At 41.7% G+C, this 16,967-nt stretch overlaps 3 protein-coding genes across 6 annotated transcripts in view; 2 read left to right on the top strand and 1 right to left on the bottom strand.

The window, feature by feature from the left end:
• The window catches only part of LOC109533129 (condensin complex subunit 1), a 7,685-nt gene extending 1,127 nt beyond the window's left edge, over positions 1 to 6,558 (bottom strand). Inside the window, exons 1-20 of the mRNA XM_048662468.1 lie at positions 6,221 to 6,558; positions 5,427 to 5,561; positions 4,892 to 5,299; positions 4,637 to 4,839; positions 4,435 to 4,536; positions 4,226 to 4,380; positions 3,822 to 4,002; positions 3,595 to 3,766; positions 3,406 to 3,544; positions 3,196 to 3,349; positions 2,966 to 3,140; positions 2,795 to 2,894; positions 2,633 to 2,739; positions 1,927 to 2,088; positions 1,640 to 1,869; positions 1,279 to 1,587; positions 1,023 to 1,219; positions 787 to 957; positions 461 to 730; positions 138 to 402 (exon numbers count right to left, since the gene is read on the bottom strand). Coding sequence (XP_048518425.1) covers positions 138 to 402; positions 461 to 730; positions 787 to 957; positions 1,023 to 1,219; positions 1,279 to 1,587; positions 1,640 to 1,869; positions 1,927 to 2,088; positions 2,633 to 2,739; positions 2,795 to 2,894; positions 2,966 to 3,140; positions 3,196 to 3,349; positions 3,406 to 3,544; positions 3,595 to 3,766; positions 3,822 to 4,002; positions 4,226 to 4,380; positions 4,435 to 4,536; positions 4,637 to 4,839; positions 4,892 to 5,299; positions 5,427 to 5,561; positions 6,221 to 6,335 — 3,750 coding nt within the window. The 5' untranslated portion in view covers positions 6,336 to 6,558. The remainder of the gene's footprint in view (positions 1 to 137; positions 403 to 460; positions 731 to 786; positions 958 to 1,022; positions 1,220 to 1,278; positions 1,588 to 1,639; positions 1,870 to 1,926; positions 2,089 to 2,632; positions 2,740 to 2,794; positions 2,895 to 2,965; positions 3,141 to 3,195; positions 3,350 to 3,405; positions 3,545 to 3,594; positions 3,767 to 3,821; positions 4,003 to 4,225; positions 4,381 to 4,434; positions 4,537 to 4,636; positions 4,840 to 4,891; positions 5,300 to 5,426; positions 5,562 to 6,220) is intronic.
• Positions 6,559 to 6,699: 141 nt separating this feature from the next.
• LOC109533150 (F-box/LRR-repeat protein 7) lies at positions 6,700 to 10,048 on the top strand. Its single transcript, XM_019898400.2, has 3 exons — positions 6,700 to 7,055; positions 8,190 to 8,472; positions 8,527 to 10,048. Exons 1-3 carry the CDS (start codon positions 6,982 to 6,984, stop codon positions 9,412 to 9,414), a joined length of 1,245 nt encoding a protein of 414 aa, XP_019753959.1. The 5' UTR covers positions 6,700 to 6,981; the 3' UTR covers positions 9,415 to 10,048.
• Positions 10,049 to 11,241: 1,193 nt separating this feature from the next.
• The window catches only part of LOC109533125 (E3 ubiquitin-protein ligase TRIP12), a 17,942-nt gene continuing 12,216 nt past the window's right edge, over positions 11,242 to 16,967 (top strand). For 2 of the 4 annotated variants that reach the window (XM_048662574.1, XM_048662572.1), the window contains exons 1-6: positions 11,242 to 11,346; positions 13,806 to 14,050; positions 14,107 to 14,577; positions 14,639 to 14,769; positions 14,828 to 15,000; positions 16,593 to 16,838. In XM_048662574.1, the coding sequence (XP_048518531.1) occupies positions 13,889 to 14,050; positions 14,107 to 14,577; positions 14,639 to 14,769; positions 14,828 to 15,000; positions 16,593 to 16,838 (1,183 nt within the window). In that variant the 5' untranslated portion in view covers positions 11,242 to 11,346; positions 13,806 to 13,888. The other 2 variants (XM_048662575.1, XM_048662573.1) reach the window with 2 other exon arrangements.

The following is a 16,967-nucleotide window of genomic DNA, read 5'->3' as shown; positions in this document are numbered from 1 at the left end:
TCCCCCCCCCCTGGATCCGCCCTTGCTCTGAAAATGCAAGCCAATCGTGCATGCGAAACGTCAGGAAGAAATGCTATTGTACGACGGCCTATAAACCCACTAGTTTCAATTGTTTTGTGATCTTATCAATTGCTTACCTTCAATTCCGCTTTCCCTTGCTTACTGCACCCTTGTAAAATCGTCTTGAAGTTTGAATAAATATCCGAATCGTGCACCAAATGCTTGTACATCGGGAAGTTATTCAGCAGCTTTCTCAAGGTTTTATCATTGTACACGATCAGTGACAAACAGTACGCTATGTGCCTCTGATGGTTAATATTATCAGTTTCCTTGAATTTAACACAGAATCGATCCACCAAGTTGCCCATGTGCTTGCATTTTTCCATTAATTCGAACAAAAATCTACGAATTCACAAAGGAAAATCAGCCCACGGTCGCGACGAGAGTGGATCCAACTCACTTCATTATATATTTCGAGTTTTCTTCCGAAATACTATCAGATTCCATCAGATGCGAAAATATATCCGGTAGAATATTGTAGAGGTTGTTCTCTTTTTGAGACAAAGTGGTGAAAAAAGTCCGACACATACTGCTCAGCTCTTTATCGGGATCGATCAAACCATTCACCATCAAATGAATGTGCGAATGTGCCCGGATCATATCCCGCAGTATAAGACAGGACAACGAGTAGAATGTGGCCGTTCTGATTTCAATCGCAGAATTTTTTAGTCTGGAACCGCAATTTTTATGAAGCTGGAAATTAAATGACTGCATCCAATCCCTTACCCATCGAATATTCTGTGCATCCATGGTTCAATGATGTTGGGGAATCGGGTCAGTAAATCGGGAATATGCAGCAGGATAGATTTTTTTATATCCAGATGGGTCGATTTCTCGAATATGGTGAACAGAAGTTGAATATTTTGCAAGCAAAACTCGCTGGATACCAACATGCATCTTAAATAGATTTACCATGGTTAGGATTAATCTCCTGGAGAGATACAAAGTCCGGTATAAAGTACCTTATTAAGGCGACTACAGCGGCTCCTTGTAGAAGCGAATTATCATAAACATCGACATTGGCGCAAACCTTCACAACAGGATGAACGAGCTGAGATAAAAGCCCCAAGCCAGTGACAGTGTTTTTTTCCAAGATGTGTAAAATGAATTCAGCGTCTTGATCTTCCGCCTGAGCCCCTTCCATTCGAGATTCGTCCCCCTGGTAAATAAACGCGGTTTACTTTCAAACTTTCATTTTTTCTCGATAAACTTGCATACCGCTGATGTTGCGGTGGTTGTGTTGTTGCCCGACTTTTTACTGGCTGATGCAGATTTTTGACTTTTGTTCATTTTTGGTTCAGTTGGTTTTCCATTTTTTTTGGACATCTGGTAATTTGCTCGTCGTTTCAGTTCCTTATACACGGTCTCGTCTAAATAATTCAGGTGTTTCAAAGCGACGAGCCCTACCAGTTGACATACTCGTATGTAAATAAATTCCTCGATGCCCTCGTCCGATATCCGGGTTTTCAACGTTTCCACTATTTGCTTAGTAAATTGTTCGCAAAGCTTGTGCGGTTTTCCGCACACCTACAACAAAAGCGGTTTAGATGCAGTACTTTGGGTTTAACACGCCCCCAACCTTATAAACAAACTCTAACGCCCCGGCCAAGGCGTGATAGTAAAATTCCTGCGGAGTGAAAAATGTGTCGGTTAATATATTGAACAGATCACTGAAAATACTGTCTTCGCAGCTAATGGAAAAAGGCGGATCTGCCGATGTAATGTCGATTCTATCCCGGCCGGCCACAGCCAGAAAATTACAGGCGCTGCCTAGAAACGCGAGATTTTTGCGGCCCCTTTCTGCGAAAGCTGAAAGACATACATTTCAAGTGGGATGAAAATATTGAAACTTCACCCTTCGCTCACCTACTGAAGCGACCAATTTTATATTGCGACTTATCACAGTTCCACGCTTCAAGGCTGCCATTCGCAACAATTCCACGCTGGCCAAGGAATACTGATCACTAACGTCGACTTTTTTGGTAAAATACTGCCACAGCATGTCAATGATGTTGTTATCTAGAATACCTGAAATCGATAGCAGTTTGCTTTATTAGGGTCGTTTTTATAAAATACCCGCCTACTTTTTGCTACCCACGCCTTTCCCTCAATTTTCGGCTATAAAGCAGCTGTGGAATCCAGTGAAGATTCGACTCATATTCATAATGACCAAAGAGAATATGTTTCAGGACGGGAAACATTACTAGACGAATTCATAAGCAAGATATTTAAATTATCCCCCTTTAGTCGTTCTTTGATTATTGGGAATCGTGGTCATTAACAAGTTGAGCTGTGCTTTTATCTTAAGACCGCGTCTATTAGAAGGCCCGACATTTTATCCGCTGATGCCGACAAAAGTGCACTCGCCTGATTGGCCAAATTGGTGGGACTATTAGATTTAAATGCGCTCCGTCCAGCGACCAACAGGCACATTTCCAGCTTATCTGGTTTGCGCGGAAAAACAATGAAAAACACCTTGCAAAAACCTTAGCGGGAATGTATAACAATGTCAAACGACAGTCTTTAGATTATTACCATCACAATGAAACCCATCAGAACAATCATAACTTACCTTTATGGACCCATTCCGATATAATCAGCTCCAAATTGTCCATATCATATGCAGAGGCCGATAAAAGTAAGCCGATTAATCGATTGATGACTGTCATCGAATGATCCCTTAAGACGAAAAAACGAGAAAATCAATGCGTTCAAAACGGATGCATCTACATACTTCATGTTGGAAGCGTCGGTTTTCAGGTACATGTTTTTGAATGCCTCTATTATTAAATCCTTTCGATTCTCCTCGTTGCATTGCATCATTTTCATCATCGCTAAACGCACCAAATACACAAGGTGATTCATAATATAAGTTAAAAAACTGTATTTTGTGCTTTCCACTTACCAGTGACTCCAACTTGAGCATTGTCGATTTTAAATAGATACGCCGCATTAAAGAACGCAACTGCTTCTTGCATATCGCTAATGCAGGTGGTTTCCAACAGTTCAACGATTAATTCGACTGCAATATTTATCAGTTTTAGAAAGTTGACTGCCCTCGTTAGATAATCGCATGTTTCCTGAAAAAGACCAACGTAATCAATTGGCATTGGCTGCGTGTGGAAGTTTCCGCACCCGCAAACTCAAGAATTTTTGGAAGTCTTCCTCGGTTATGATGGTATTGTCGCGAATGGCTCCGTTTTTCACTGAGCTCAGGATTTCGAAGCCCTGATAGATTTCTTGCAGGTGCGACAAGAACTCATCCAAAATTTTGTCCGAATCGGGATTTCTAAAAGATCCGTCCAGCACTCACTCTGTTTTAATTAATGCGAAGCAATGGCTTACTCGCCCATGTTATCATCGGTATTTATGGAGCGCTTCCAAATCTGCAAAGCTTCCTTATACTTCCCGTCGCCTATGTACATTCGGATTAGTTCGGTGGCTTCTTCTTCGCCTGTTTCTGGACAATTTTCCTCGGCTTCATCTAACGCCCCAAAAATGAAATGAAAATCGCCTTAACAATTAATCAATTACCTTCGTTTTGCAATAATTCCAGAAGAAACTCCCGTAACTCGGGGACCATCTTGTGCCACTCGGCCTCCAATTCTTTGGCCTTCAGCGATTTAACCTGGTCGACTTGCGGTTGAAGCTGGTCCAGCAATTCTCTCTTACGTTCCAGCTCTTTGGTCACCTCGCTTAACGATAGCTAAACAATGGATTATTTTCAGTTGATGACTGGAGCCACTTTAAGATCCACTTGCCTGTGAGCCGTACACGTTATAAGACAGAAACGTCGTAACGCAACCAACTGAGCTTTTACGGACCAAGGCAGCTTTGTCGTGCAAATGGTACTTGACGACGTTTTCCAAAACATCATTCACTAAGTGCGGTGGAATTGCACCTTCCGTTTGCAATCGCGCAAAATGTTGCATGACACGCGTTCTGAAAGACATCAAATATCCACTAGCAAATTCAAGTTGAAATCGTTTAAAAGTTTTGAAAACCAAAACATTTGTTTGGAGAAATTGACTGTTCAACGGTCATTCTGTCTTACTGAGAGCATGACTATGCGTTATGCCCAGCATGCATGCCTTGGGAGATTTTTACAATGAAAGGTTCGAACTGTTGAATTCAAGCTGAATCCACACCATGCAAATATACCTACCGGACATGCGCTGATTTATCCCTCATATGCTCCATAAGAATCGACAATAACTCATTGAGGTACTCTCTTTCTTCCTTGTTAAGTTCCAGCTTCGCCTGAACGTGTAGGATAACTTCCGTCATTACATTCAGAACGGAATTTCTCAATGCCGCTGACTGAACGCGCAAACAAATAAATTAAGTTTGAAATAATGGCCACAAATAACTAACCTCGTGTCCCAAAAATTTGTTCAGATATAACAATTCCGGCAGCATGTTGCTAGGCATAGATACGGCCAGACTGGTTATAAACTGTCCGCAAAACTTGGAACCCTGCGAATCAAGTCAAAGTAAACCAACGGTATAAAACATCAAAACAATTAATGTACGACTTTGAGAGAAGGAAAGGAAATACCAGGAGGAGAGGAAATACCTGACTGTCTTGAAACTTTTCATCAGTCTGCCATTCAGTTACTTCCTGTATAAGGGCGTGAATCAGCCCCTTGCAATTGTGAGTTTCCACCAAATATTTGGTTCCTTCTGCCAGGCACTGAATAAGATGCTCATGATCCTTGATCATCTGCGCCATTCTAATGGCAAATGTTGTGCTGTGATTGTAGCTCTTCATTAGACAACCTAAAAATCTGCTGGTTTTTAAATGTGCTAAAAGAGAGCGAGCTCGATTTACCCATCAGGTTGAAAAGTTCATCCTTCAAAGACTTCTCGAATTTTATCTGCGGGTTTTCCAAAAACTTATAGCACACTTCTGCAAGCAGGTTAATAAAATGCTCCTCGACCACTGGCGGCTCCCAAAACAGCGCTATTTCCAATTGCAAAATATTATTAAGCGACACTAATATACTATTCTTGTCCAAGTTGAAAACCGCAGTGTCCTCGGAGTTCGGTCTTTTACGGCCCTTTAACAGGCCTTGGTTTTTTGCGGATGTAACATTCGCTTGTTCCACAAACAAAATCGTTTCAATGTAGATGTAAATCAGCATTTTGAGCACATTGCGGTACTTTTGTTGAACTTCTTCAGTGATGCTCGATTTATCTTCCAGCAAAAACCCAAGGCAGTTACTCAACTTCTTCACAGCTGCAAGTCACAGATATACACTTCTTCAATGGGTTTTTAGAACATTTATTGGACTTGGAAATCAGAAAAATATACTGGCTAATTAATCATAATGATTGCAAATCAGTAGTGATCGCTAATCGTTTACCTGCATGGAGAATCAGATAGGACTTGTAAACTGTTTCCAAGGAAACGGATTTATCCTGATACAAAATAGAAAAGTAGATATCGAAGTTTTCCAATATCCATTCAGGGCCATCCTGTTGAAAGGCCAGTTTGCTTTCTAAAATTAAATTAAATTGTCAAATTAATAAATGTAGACACAAAAAATAAAGCAAACACAATTTTACTAAATTATTAAAAAGTGCCTCGGTGCTCCCCAAGCCTACGGTAGGGCTCCGCCAACAATAAAACCAATACATTTGTTAAAGAGGAATCTATAAGAATAAAGTTACCTAAGATCAAATTAAACTGCCGGAAAAAAGCCCTACCTATAGATGTTACGGGTACATAATAATACATGGTGATTCACGTAGCACGTTCGTTAGAAAAAAATGTATTTTCCGAAATCTTATTAATATTAATATTGATAGGCAACCATAATCGATTGCTACATCCGATCTATATATACATCTGCCTACCAATTTTCGTTTAATTCCAAAAAACTTTTTTTCTATGTTTACTGATAAACAATACATATATAACTCGTTTTGCTTTTAGTTTAGTTACGGTTTAGGGCTCCGTTAAAAGGGTTCAGCCACCAAAAAAGTTTGAGCCGCTGGTATGGACGCTCCAAGATGTTTTCCGTCTGAAACTGCCTAATATCAAGCGCACTTGCATTTAAAAAGCACAAAAACCTTAAGGAGCCCTAAAGAACACCATCACTTTCCCGGTTAGCTGCAACCACAAATATAACCTATATCTAGACATACCGCAGCATACCTTTAAGTTGTGCTTGAATATTTCCTGGCACTATCACATTACGAACAAAGTAATCACCGTTCTCAATTAATAAGTCTCTTAACTTTGAGGGAATCGAGAAATTAAAATCAGCCATTTCCCTCAACAATTGTCTCACTAACCACCAAGTTTTCGTTGTTTAAAGTTCGCAATTCAGCTTCAAAGCGCACATTAAAGCGTCTAGCATATACATTAACATCTCTCGGTGATGTTTCTAAAACATTTTCTCTTCGAAATCCAACATTTTCTATAAATTTTTAAAACGACCGTTTACAATTTCAAAACTCACAATCAAACACGGACAGATTGACGCTACTGACATTCCAAGAAAGACAATAGAGTCTTCTTACCGCTTCTACCTGTTCCGTCATTCTTAACTGACAACGCTGTCGCCCGATTACTTAAAAAAACACAGACTACTCATATTTAGACCTCCCACTCTACCCGCGAGTAGAAAAGTTCAGGCGGATTTTGGCTTTCTTTTTAATGTTCCCTTAAAGTACACTTAAATTAAAGCACAAGTCTCAACTGTCACTCGGCAACGAGTCTTAAATTGTGGTGAATATTGAGACAGAAGTATTTTGATTTTTTACCTAAATTTTAAAAAAAATCAAGTAAATGTTAAGAATCTAATAATAAATCAGAGGCTTTGCAAGGATTTTTTGTACGTGAAAACTACCTAACCCAGTTTTTTCCTCAATTGAGTTACGTCAGCATTAAAAAGCGCTAATTAAAGCGAAACAATGCATAAACGGCCCATTTTTGGGGACAACCAGCTAATGACGACTATTTTTCATAACTACTCGGCTTCGGAAAGGTATTGTTGCAAACATGTTAATAATAGCTTGCCGACATTGACCTCGTAATCCACAGGGTGTAAAACCCTTTTGTTCGCGAAAGCTGCGCTTAACAGAGCTTATTTTCACGCGTCTTTTATTCAATTGTTCAAAATGTTGCCCGGTTTGCTGTAAACAATAATTAAGTCTCTAACATTTCGGAAATCATCGGGAATTGACCGACATTTTGCTGCAATACGCCTTCTAAGATAATCAATATCAGCAGCTTCGGTTTTATAAACAATGGACGTGAGATTTCCCCAAAAAAAGAAGTCTAGGGTGTTCAATCCGGTGATCTTGGAGGCCATTCAATTGGCCCTCTTCTGCCAATCGATCTATCCGGGAATGTGCTTAATCAGCTATACATTAATTTATTCAGCAATACTATTCATTTGATTTGGTTTTGCGTCTTAACCCTTCCCGTTCAGCTTTTAGCAGTCGCGACACAATAAATTATAACTAGGAACCATTCAGGAACGGATTTCATTCGGTTGAAAGGGAGGACCCTTTGCTTCTGCTCACTAGTTAAAACAGAGACTTTTTTTTATTATTAGATTAGAGAATTATTTCTTGTCTCTGGTTAAAAGTCCCGATGTGTAGGTCAGGTGATCGAGGTGGCCTATTTCGCTCCACCTCCTCCCGTTTGGGAGGAACCACAGATTACCAAGCTCGAAAAACTTCGGCTTTTAGGCGGAGCGGCAGCAGGCAGCACCACAGAACATACCCCCTGGGGGATATTTTGTGGGCAGCACAAATCGGAACCAGCAAAAAGTCGTGTCGCGATTTCATTTGATTTATCCACACAATTGAGACCAAATGGAGTTTGTTTTTAAAAATCCCGATTGTTTAGGTCAGGCGATCGAGGTGGCCTAGCACTATTCCACCTCGTCCAATTGATCGTTTTTCAATCATTTACAGTTCCTTAAGATAACTTATTTTGATTGAATTTTATCTTTTATCCGTTTGCTCACACTGTCACCAAGTTTGCAACGAAAGTTGGATTCCAAGCAGTGGCGGCGCCAGCTTTATTTCCGCTTGGGCGAAGCGTCGCTACTGATTTCAAGATATCTGCACAGTAATTTTCGTTTTAAGCAGATTAATTGCTTCTGTTACAGTGATGAGCACTGCGATGATCTCGGCGAGAAACTCGCCCAAGAGCAACGTTTCGCCTACAACACTCTCCCTTTTGTGTTTGAGCTGTTGGACACATTTTCGCTGATGCGATGTGGGCAAGTTTGCAAGTTGTGGCATGATCTGGTGTGCGATTGGAGGCTCTGGCGCTCCATCGAGTTGTACGGTTGCAAAGTCAGTTTCCCCAAAATGATGAACGCTTATAAAGACCGCAGCATTGTCGCCTTGAAACTGATTGACTGCAAGCTGAAGAAGCAAGGACCCAAGGCGAGTTCCCGTCGATTTCTCCACTCCGTTCACTAAGTTCCCATCGCATTTTAGGACAATTTGTGGGAGTTTCTTGGAGGGAACCGAGAGCTGAAGGTGTTGGAAGTGAGTGATTGTCCCTCCCAGCTGATAAAGATGCTGCCGAACCAGAACCGATGTCTGGAGACGGTTAGGGTTAGTCTTGTATGCTGCGCAACTGGCATGAAGCTGAACCTGGACCTAATTTTTCTACTGCCTAGACTGCTCGAGTTGAAGCTTTATTGCAACAGGGAGTTGGACAATTTCCACGGCCTGTTCGGCAACTTGGGCAACTTGAGACACCTCTATTTGTTGGGGGTGAAAAATCTGGATCTACAGCTTCTTCACACCGTGCAAATACCGAAATCCTGCAGACTGGAGTCCTTGGGGTTGGGCGATTGCCAGTTATTGGCCAACAGTTTCGGCCAGTTCCTCCAAGCTCTGCCGGCATTGAAGCGACTTCGACTGGAGCGGTGCTCGGAATGGCAGGCCTTTGTAGTCTTGGAGAGTATCAGCAAATGCGCCCAGTTGGAAACGCTGGAGCTGCTGGACTTTAACATTAACAAACAGTTCGAGATCGGGCTGAGGCTGTGCACCAACTTGAAGCAACTGACTGTTATTCCCAATCCCCATCGGTTTCAAATGGGCGCGTTTAATGCACGAGTGTTTCGAGGATCGTGCGGCCTGAAGCGCACGCTCAAAAAGTTCACTTGGGGGTTTTCCAGGAAGTACATGGACTATTTCTTCAGAATGTACAAAACTGTGAACCGAGTGCCCTTTAGTGATGGAGACGAAATCTCCAATGCGTCTGAGCTGATTTTGCTCGAAGATCTGGAGGATCGGCTGCAAGCCGAGATGAAAGCCACCCAGATTGTTGTGACTACGTCGATAACGTCTGGGGACGTTTTTTCTATACGTCCATAATCATAGACGACGAGTTCGCAGCAGGGGCGGATCCAGCTTTAAAGTCAGGGGGGGGGTTATGTAGAAAAATACAGTCTTCTGTTATCTATGAAATTAGAAAAATGATCGTTGTTAATTTAATTTTTAATTTTTCGAGTCAGAAATYATTCYATTCAAAGTSTTTCTGCCCAGTATCGGGCTACGTCTATGGCATTTTCATTTGCAATTCACAGAGGCGCTGTTGGTCTTCCTCAGTTTTCCACTTCAGGTTGTTTGTTTTTACGGGTGCCACGCCAGTTCGTATTCTGTTCAGCGTTCTCCATGTCTTCCAGTCCAAATTTGACCCTGCACAGGGGCTTTCGTTGATAGGGAATTTGTCGATTTGTCGAGGGATTTTTTAGTTGGAAAATCCACTTGAACATAACGCTGCTTTTTTCGAAGTTTCTCAAGAACCATTCGAGCCAGAGAATCCGTTTTGGCATCGTTGGATAGAGAATTGAATGGGGGGGTTATGACTCCCATGACCACCCCCCTGGATCCGCCCTTGGTTCGCAGATTTTGTTTTCCGTACATTATATGTGTTTATGTTCCAATAAGAGGAATCAAATTTGTTCGTCTAAATTAAAAATGGATTTGTTTCCAACAGATTTCTTTAGCTGTTTGTTGCTTATTTATTTACCAACTTTAACTAGGGGCGCGTATATAATTAATCACACTGTAGACAGGGTGAGCTTTTTCCGATGACCAATACAGAGATCTTCGAAACTACGGCACTTGCGAAAAATGTTAAATGGACAAAGAATTGTAGTTTTGAACGCTTTCCTCGAATTTTATTTTTCTTAAATTTGACAACTGTCTATTACTCCTAGTTCCGATGATATTAATTTGACAGGAAAACTGGTAGAAAAATGACTTCCAAACAAAAACATCGTTAGGATTTTTGCGAAAAAAAGTGTCTGCGCACAATTTATACTTTTTCAATTCAGTTGATCGAAGTTAGCCATGGAAAATCTTAAGACGTACAGCATTGTTTCCATAGGAACAAATAATAGCAGTATATTTCAGTATTTATTTTGACAATTGACAACAATTTTGACGGCTGCTCATTTAAGGTGTTTCTTATCAAAATCAAATCAAACCAACAATAATCAAAATTTAATAATAAATTAAACAATAATAATTGAAAAATGGCGAACGATTTTCAGGATGGAGGCTGTATGTTTAATAGGATCAGAATGAGTGTCTAACAAAAATATTGGATAATTGGATATTCATACTGTCGACGTTTCGCGATATTGATACAACCATCCTCAGACAAATCCTTGTGCATTCACTCATGCATTTGAAGGCCTTAAAATTGCTGTTCGCATACTAAAGTCTCCTAGGAAAATCCGTCGAAAGCATTTTTACAGATAAAAGAACTGATAACTTTTCTGACAACCACCCGACTTAGACCGTAGTTAACGCGACAAGTACGTACATGTTTCTGACCTGGTAATGTGGAGACACTCATGACGTTTTAGACGTTGCTCTTAACACAGCCCATGTGTCAAATCCAAATGTAGAATTTTCTAAGAAAAAGCCTCCAAATGGGGTCTTTAAGACCTAGAATGACGGTTGTAGGTGTGTGGATTCAAGAGTGCCCTTATTCGAGCCTGGTTCTCGACGGAAAACCTGCTACTACCGGAAATATGGCGAACGTTGAAAAATCGTTCTAACGGTTTTTACTGTCATTCACCCGCCATGTGCCCTCCGATAGCCACGTGATGTTATAGTGGCGTGCAGATGTCTTGAAGCAGTTACCGAACCGATGAGGACACAGATGGCATCAGGCTGCACTTTCTTGTCTAAAACTGGCTTATCATCACTTATCACATCGTTTTAGACTTTCATGATGGTGCGCATCGAATCATATGTTTTTGTGAGTGAAATTTGGAAGCAGCTTTTCGAACAGTAAGTACGATTTGATGGCTTTGTCCAGTTTATAGGGGAGTGGTGATGCTGAATGATCTAGTGAAGTCTAGCCCTATTAGTTCGAGAACAATCCAGTCGTCAGGTTTGTCCTGTGTGATATGGATTTTTCCTTGCTACCTCGACGTCTGTGGTGCAAATCGGAAACTCGATAAATTGTGTGCGTTTTCTCGGTTTTTTTCGATAGGAAGTCGCTGGGCTGTAGAGCATTTGGGTGGTGTAAATGCCGTTTACTAACGGAAAGCGCTGGAGCATCGTTATCTCTAATTTGGCCCCTGAAAATGGCAACATCCCTACCTGTAGGTCGGTTTTAGTTCATTTTCGTGGCCATGTCGCATCTGCGACATCCATTGGTTCTTTGTTTATAACATTTACATAATCGCAATTGTAAAAACGGGACGTTTGCAGGCTGTTAAGTCACTACGAGACAGACTTAAGACAGTCACTAAAAACTAGTTTCTTTTTTCTCTTTGCTGTAATTCTAGCCCTAAAGCTGCAAGGTTACTGCTTACAATAGCTGTACCTGAGCAGCAGCAGCGTGAAGCTTGTTTAAAAGTTGGTTGAACAGGCTCTAACATGCCTCAATTATGTGCATTTTAAATAGTCGCCTGTTACTACCCAAGCCAGCTCTAAAACGCATATTTCCTAATATTTTCATATTCCTACACGTGCTTTTTACTACCATGTGGCATTCGAAGGTGTTCGAGGTTAATTTGCTGCAAAACTATTCAAGAAAACCGGCACAAAGGCCTCATTCAGCTGGAACCAATCTATTATGAGCGGGGGAAAAGTGATTATTCAAATATAAAGACATCTGTCGTTCACTTAAATTAAAGATATGTTTGTCATTCACTTGGTTTAAAGACAATTGACAGCCCGAAGACTTTTGCTCCATTTTATGTAGGGTTGAGGATCACTTCTGCGGCGTTGCGGAAAAAGTACACGTGCTTATTAGTGCTTCAGAAGGGCGGTAGTTGAGTAGGTGGTTTGAGGCGGATATATTTTTTTAGTAAATTTTTGTTGCAAATTGTCAATTATCAGTCCAAGATTTACCGCAGGTAGTTTAAGGCATGCGAAAATTATTTTTTAATTTTACATGCATAGTTGGCACACAAAAGATTTTTTCTTGATCCCCAGGTGGAAAGGACGTACTTTCGCCACTGTTTTCGATGGCGAAAGCATCACTTTTAGCCATAACAAATTTTCTCAAAATATGCAACTTATACAAACACCATACCGTGAAAGCAGCACTTGAATTTTCAACACTCGTTGCTTCACTTGTATACGCTTACAAAAGTACGCTTTTGACAAATTACAAACGTCAAAACGTGAATGTTTCAAAAATGGCATTGACATCAAATTTTAAATATGAAGTTGACGTCTTTTATTTTTGGCTATTCGCGAGTTCAACTACCGATGGTGGCCCTGCGAAACGTCAAATTACTAGTTGTCGAGTATTGACAACAATTGAGACTTGCCAGACTTGTTTATTTATTGGAGTTGATGGCATCTATAACGTAAAACAATACTTACACACTTTTTGACCTGTTTCTATTTCTTCAAAATGTTGCAAAAGTTGGTCAATCTTGCAAAAACAAACCACAAACACTAATGTGACACAAATGTCAACAAAACAAGTGTCAAATTACGATTATAGTTGAGGTTTTGCTATAATTTTAGCCACCAGGGGGTGTTTGGACTTTTGAACTCGCGAATTTTTATTTATATTGACTTATGATTCGTGTTTCGCCCTTGTATCGAAAACTACTATTAAAGGCTTTATCGAGGTTAATTTGCTGAAAAACTGTTCAAGAACACGGGCACAAAAGCCCCAATCACCTGGATCGAAAATCTATTTTGAGTTGGGGAAAACTGATTGATTTAAAGGCACATCTGTCATTCACTTCATTTAAAGGGACATCTGTCATTTGTTTGGTTTAAAGATAAATATCTGTCAAAATTTTCACATTCTTTTAAACTGTTGTCAAAGTTGACGTGTTGGGAAAATAAATTATTTAGTTTTCATCAGTTTTCCCCGCACAGAATCGGTTAATTTAAATTTCTTTACGTGATGCACGGCATTTTCATTCAACTTCTACCGCGGTTGCGTTTCCGGTGTGGTCCAGCTGCGTTCCAAATTGCCAACTTTTCAAGCTGTCGGTGTTTTAAATAATTGGGCGCCATCAATTTTTCCCTGTGAGTTTGAAACTTTTTTCCGCTTCGAAGCTGAACTTCTTTCAGAATATTCGCCAGGCCACTTTCCCTTATGCCAATCGACCAGCTGCGTTCCAAATTATCAGCGTTCGATCGCAACTCGCGTAGAAGAACCTGGTGCCGGCTCAACACTTTTGAGTGACACTGAAACCTTCATGTGGCTGGTGTTTGACCAGCAGCTCCGTTCGAAATTGTCAAGTTATTAACGAATCCCGATGACTTTTCAGCTGAGCGTGACAAAACCAGAGCAAGTTGAATCCCAAGGGAATGAGTGTCATCAGTAAGTGGAGGGGCTTACAACGCTTCGTCTATGGCAGATCCAGCTAACAGTTTCGCTGCTGCAAGCACTAGCCGCAAGCGTGCGCTGCGATCGCAGCTGCGAGCCGAGGCCAAGCGCCTTCGGACTGCATCTCAAGTGGACTTCAGTTCTCAGAGCAGCCAAACTCGTCCATCAGCTGCCAGCGGCAGCAAAGTAAGACACACCTGCAGCCTCAACGCTCTATTCCCTAAGTGGATGTTCTTTGCCAGGTAAAGCCTGCCAAATCTAAGACTTCCGCCAGCGAGAAAACTCACCTGGATCCCCGGTCGAAATCCCAAGAAGACCTTGCCGGGCCTACAAACTCCCATAAAGTCTCTTATTCCACCAGGTCTGCGCGCTCCGATTCGGCTGCTGCAGCTTCGCTGCTAGACGTAGGGGACGCGGAACGCTCTACCAGGAAGCGACTCTTATCTAGGAATAGCAGTCCAGAGCCTGATAGTGCGCCTGCTTCGAAAATTCCGGTCCTTTCCCGAAACGCCAGCACTCACCGCAACAAAACCAAGTCAAAGGCCGAGGAAGAGAAACCGAGCCGCAGCAGGAGTAAAAAGGGCGAGAAAGGCTTGAAGCGCGAGTTAGAGGCGAGCGACGAAAGTGCAAGAGCACACAAGAGCAGGAAGGGAGGATTTAGTGGTGTCGAAGACGTTGGTGCAAGTACAAGCGCAAACCATACATATCCACAAGTGAGTACAGTGGCTGCAAGCCAAAAAGAGCACTTCTAAAATGCCTTTCCGCTTTTTTCAGATTCGTAAATATTCACTGCGCAGCAGCTCACGGCTCTCGTCAAGTGCCAGCTTGTCTTCTTCGGCGCTCGACACTCCATCAACTAAGCCTCCACCGAACCCATCCACTCAAGCGCATCAGCCCTGGAAAAGGTACGTTAGTAGAACCAAAGCGGGCCAAATTAGTAGATTCAAAACTCGCTCCTCGCAGAATTGCATCGGGAAAAGGGCAACAAGCAGCGCTGGGTGCATCGGCCAGCAGTGCCTCCACTAGCAGAAGCAGCAAGGCGCATTCGGCCCCAAATTTGGCGCCTGATCCTCCAGAACAATTCCGGCTCACCAGGAGCGGTGCTGTGTTGAGGCGAGTTACCAGAAGCAGCAAAGGTAGGAATAGACAAACTTAACACTGTTAAAGTCATTAGCAGACACACAAATTAATGCATTTATTAAAATCAAACTGAAACAAAAACTTTGCATGTATTCAGAGCTGAGCTAGTGAAAACAAGCTGAAACTGAGTTCAAATCTTCTGAAGTTTCGATTTTTTATAGGCTGCAATAGTGAATTCGTCGCTCCGCTCAGTAGCGCTCAACAAAACATTCACACTGGGCAGGTTTTTCATCTTCCAGTCGCTTCAAACAAATTTTTATCTTCTTCGTATCTCAGTCATAGTTAAACCCACAAGATTTTTTTCTAATTATATTCAATGTTGCGCTTCCCTTGGCTTCACGCACAAAATATTCAAAGTCAAGCTTCAGGCACGGAAAAATGTTTGAAACTGATTGAGATGAATTCCACACGTAATTTTCACTGTCGTGGAGAGTCTTGCTTTAATTCTTTATCAGTCACTGCGTATTTAAGCACCGAAGCTCTGTTTTCGCTGCGCTTCAACGTTTAAGTAATTAAGCAAATCAGAGAATGAGATCCACCTTTGTTAGTGAGAGTTTTTAAATAAGATCCACTAGAAACAGCCATCAGTTTTCCAGTTGAGTGTCTTATCATCAACGTTAATGGCATTCATCCTGATTCGTTATCCGCCGCTGATAAACTAATTCTTTGTATATAAATTCGATAATTGATTGCTTGTCACGTAATTATTACCAGTCCGCATTCGCTCTGTGCAACTAGCCTGAAATTATCAAGAGCGACTAGATAACGTCACAAACTTATCTATTTTTTTGTCATCATTCATTTTGTCGGTTTTCAGAAGCTTGCCTAAAGTCAGAGTCTCTTTTAGATTTTTGAAACTCAAACCATGTGTACCAGCTAAAAGGGCCTTCGGCAGTTGACTTTTTGTGTGAAGTGTAAAATCCGGACAGTTTGACGGCCCTCCAAATTCGCTCATCGAGTTTAGCGGAATAATCCAGGTGTTTTTTTTGTGAGCTTCAACCCTTAGGCTTTCTAATTCCAGTTTGAGGATGAAAATCCAAGTGTTTTGAGTCCCGTATTGCAAACTTGCGATCTTTGAATTCACCGTCAACGAGTGTTTGCCCTATTTATTTATTTATGGCGTGACCTGAACCAAACCACGAAAGAACGGAAAACAAGCGATAACCTTTTTAGCGAATGATTGAAAACTGTGCTTCATATTTGTTGAATGTGGTTGAGGGGAAATAATGCAACTTACAAACTGTCTTTATTTTTCACAAGTCGCCAGTAAAATACTCAAGAAGGAGTTTGCGAAAAATGAATCCGCCTCAACAATATAGAACTTATTTATAAACTGTCTGTGGTTGGTTTGTTTTGTCGCCTAAATTCAATCACGATCGGGTGTAGATGCCGCTTTACTCAGCTACTTAAATGCTGGTTTGCGCGCCAAGAATATTCGCTCTTTACCAAACGCAATCCAATCCAACCTTCTGGGATTTTTGCCGCACACTGTAGTAGAAGAAGTTAACACTTTAGATGCGGAACAGTTAGGATTGTCTAAGCGGGTTAAAAGGGGTAGAATTTTTTAATGTAAATGGTGTGTGATTAGGGCAAAGCGGCACGTCAACAACAACGGGTTCGTGTGCCAGCTCGAGCAGCGGAGGGGCCGCGACGGCCAGCGGCCGACGCTCGGCGAGCGGGGGCGGCAACTCCAGCAGGAGCCACAAGAGCAGCGGCGCCAACACCGCCCAAGCCCAACCACCGCCCCCTTTGCTACCAGCGCCCGTTTCCGGGGCTCGAACTATGGCGGCGGATCAGTCCCATCCAAATCTATCCAGCGCAGGACTACAATTGAGTGAGTAACCATCATCTACCGTTCTGGTGTTCAGTTTTCTTTATGGCGTCTGATGTACCCCCCATTCAATTCTCTATCCAACGATACCAAAACGAATTCTGTGGCTCAAACGGTTCTTGAGAAACTTCT

The sequence above is a fragment of the Dendroctonus ponderosae genome, unplaced genomic scaffold (assembly GCF_020466585.1).
Source record: "Dendroctonus ponderosae isolate FM_Combo_2020 unplaced genomic scaffold, Dpon_F_20191213v2 Dpon_F_20191213_11, whole genome shotgun sequence".
Lineage (NCBI taxonomy): Eukaryota > Metazoa > Arthropoda > Insecta > Coleoptera > Curculionidae > Dendroctonus > Dendroctonus ponderosae.
Note: the sequence above shows the minus strand (reverse complement) of the source record. Positions and strands in the feature narration are given on the sequence as shown.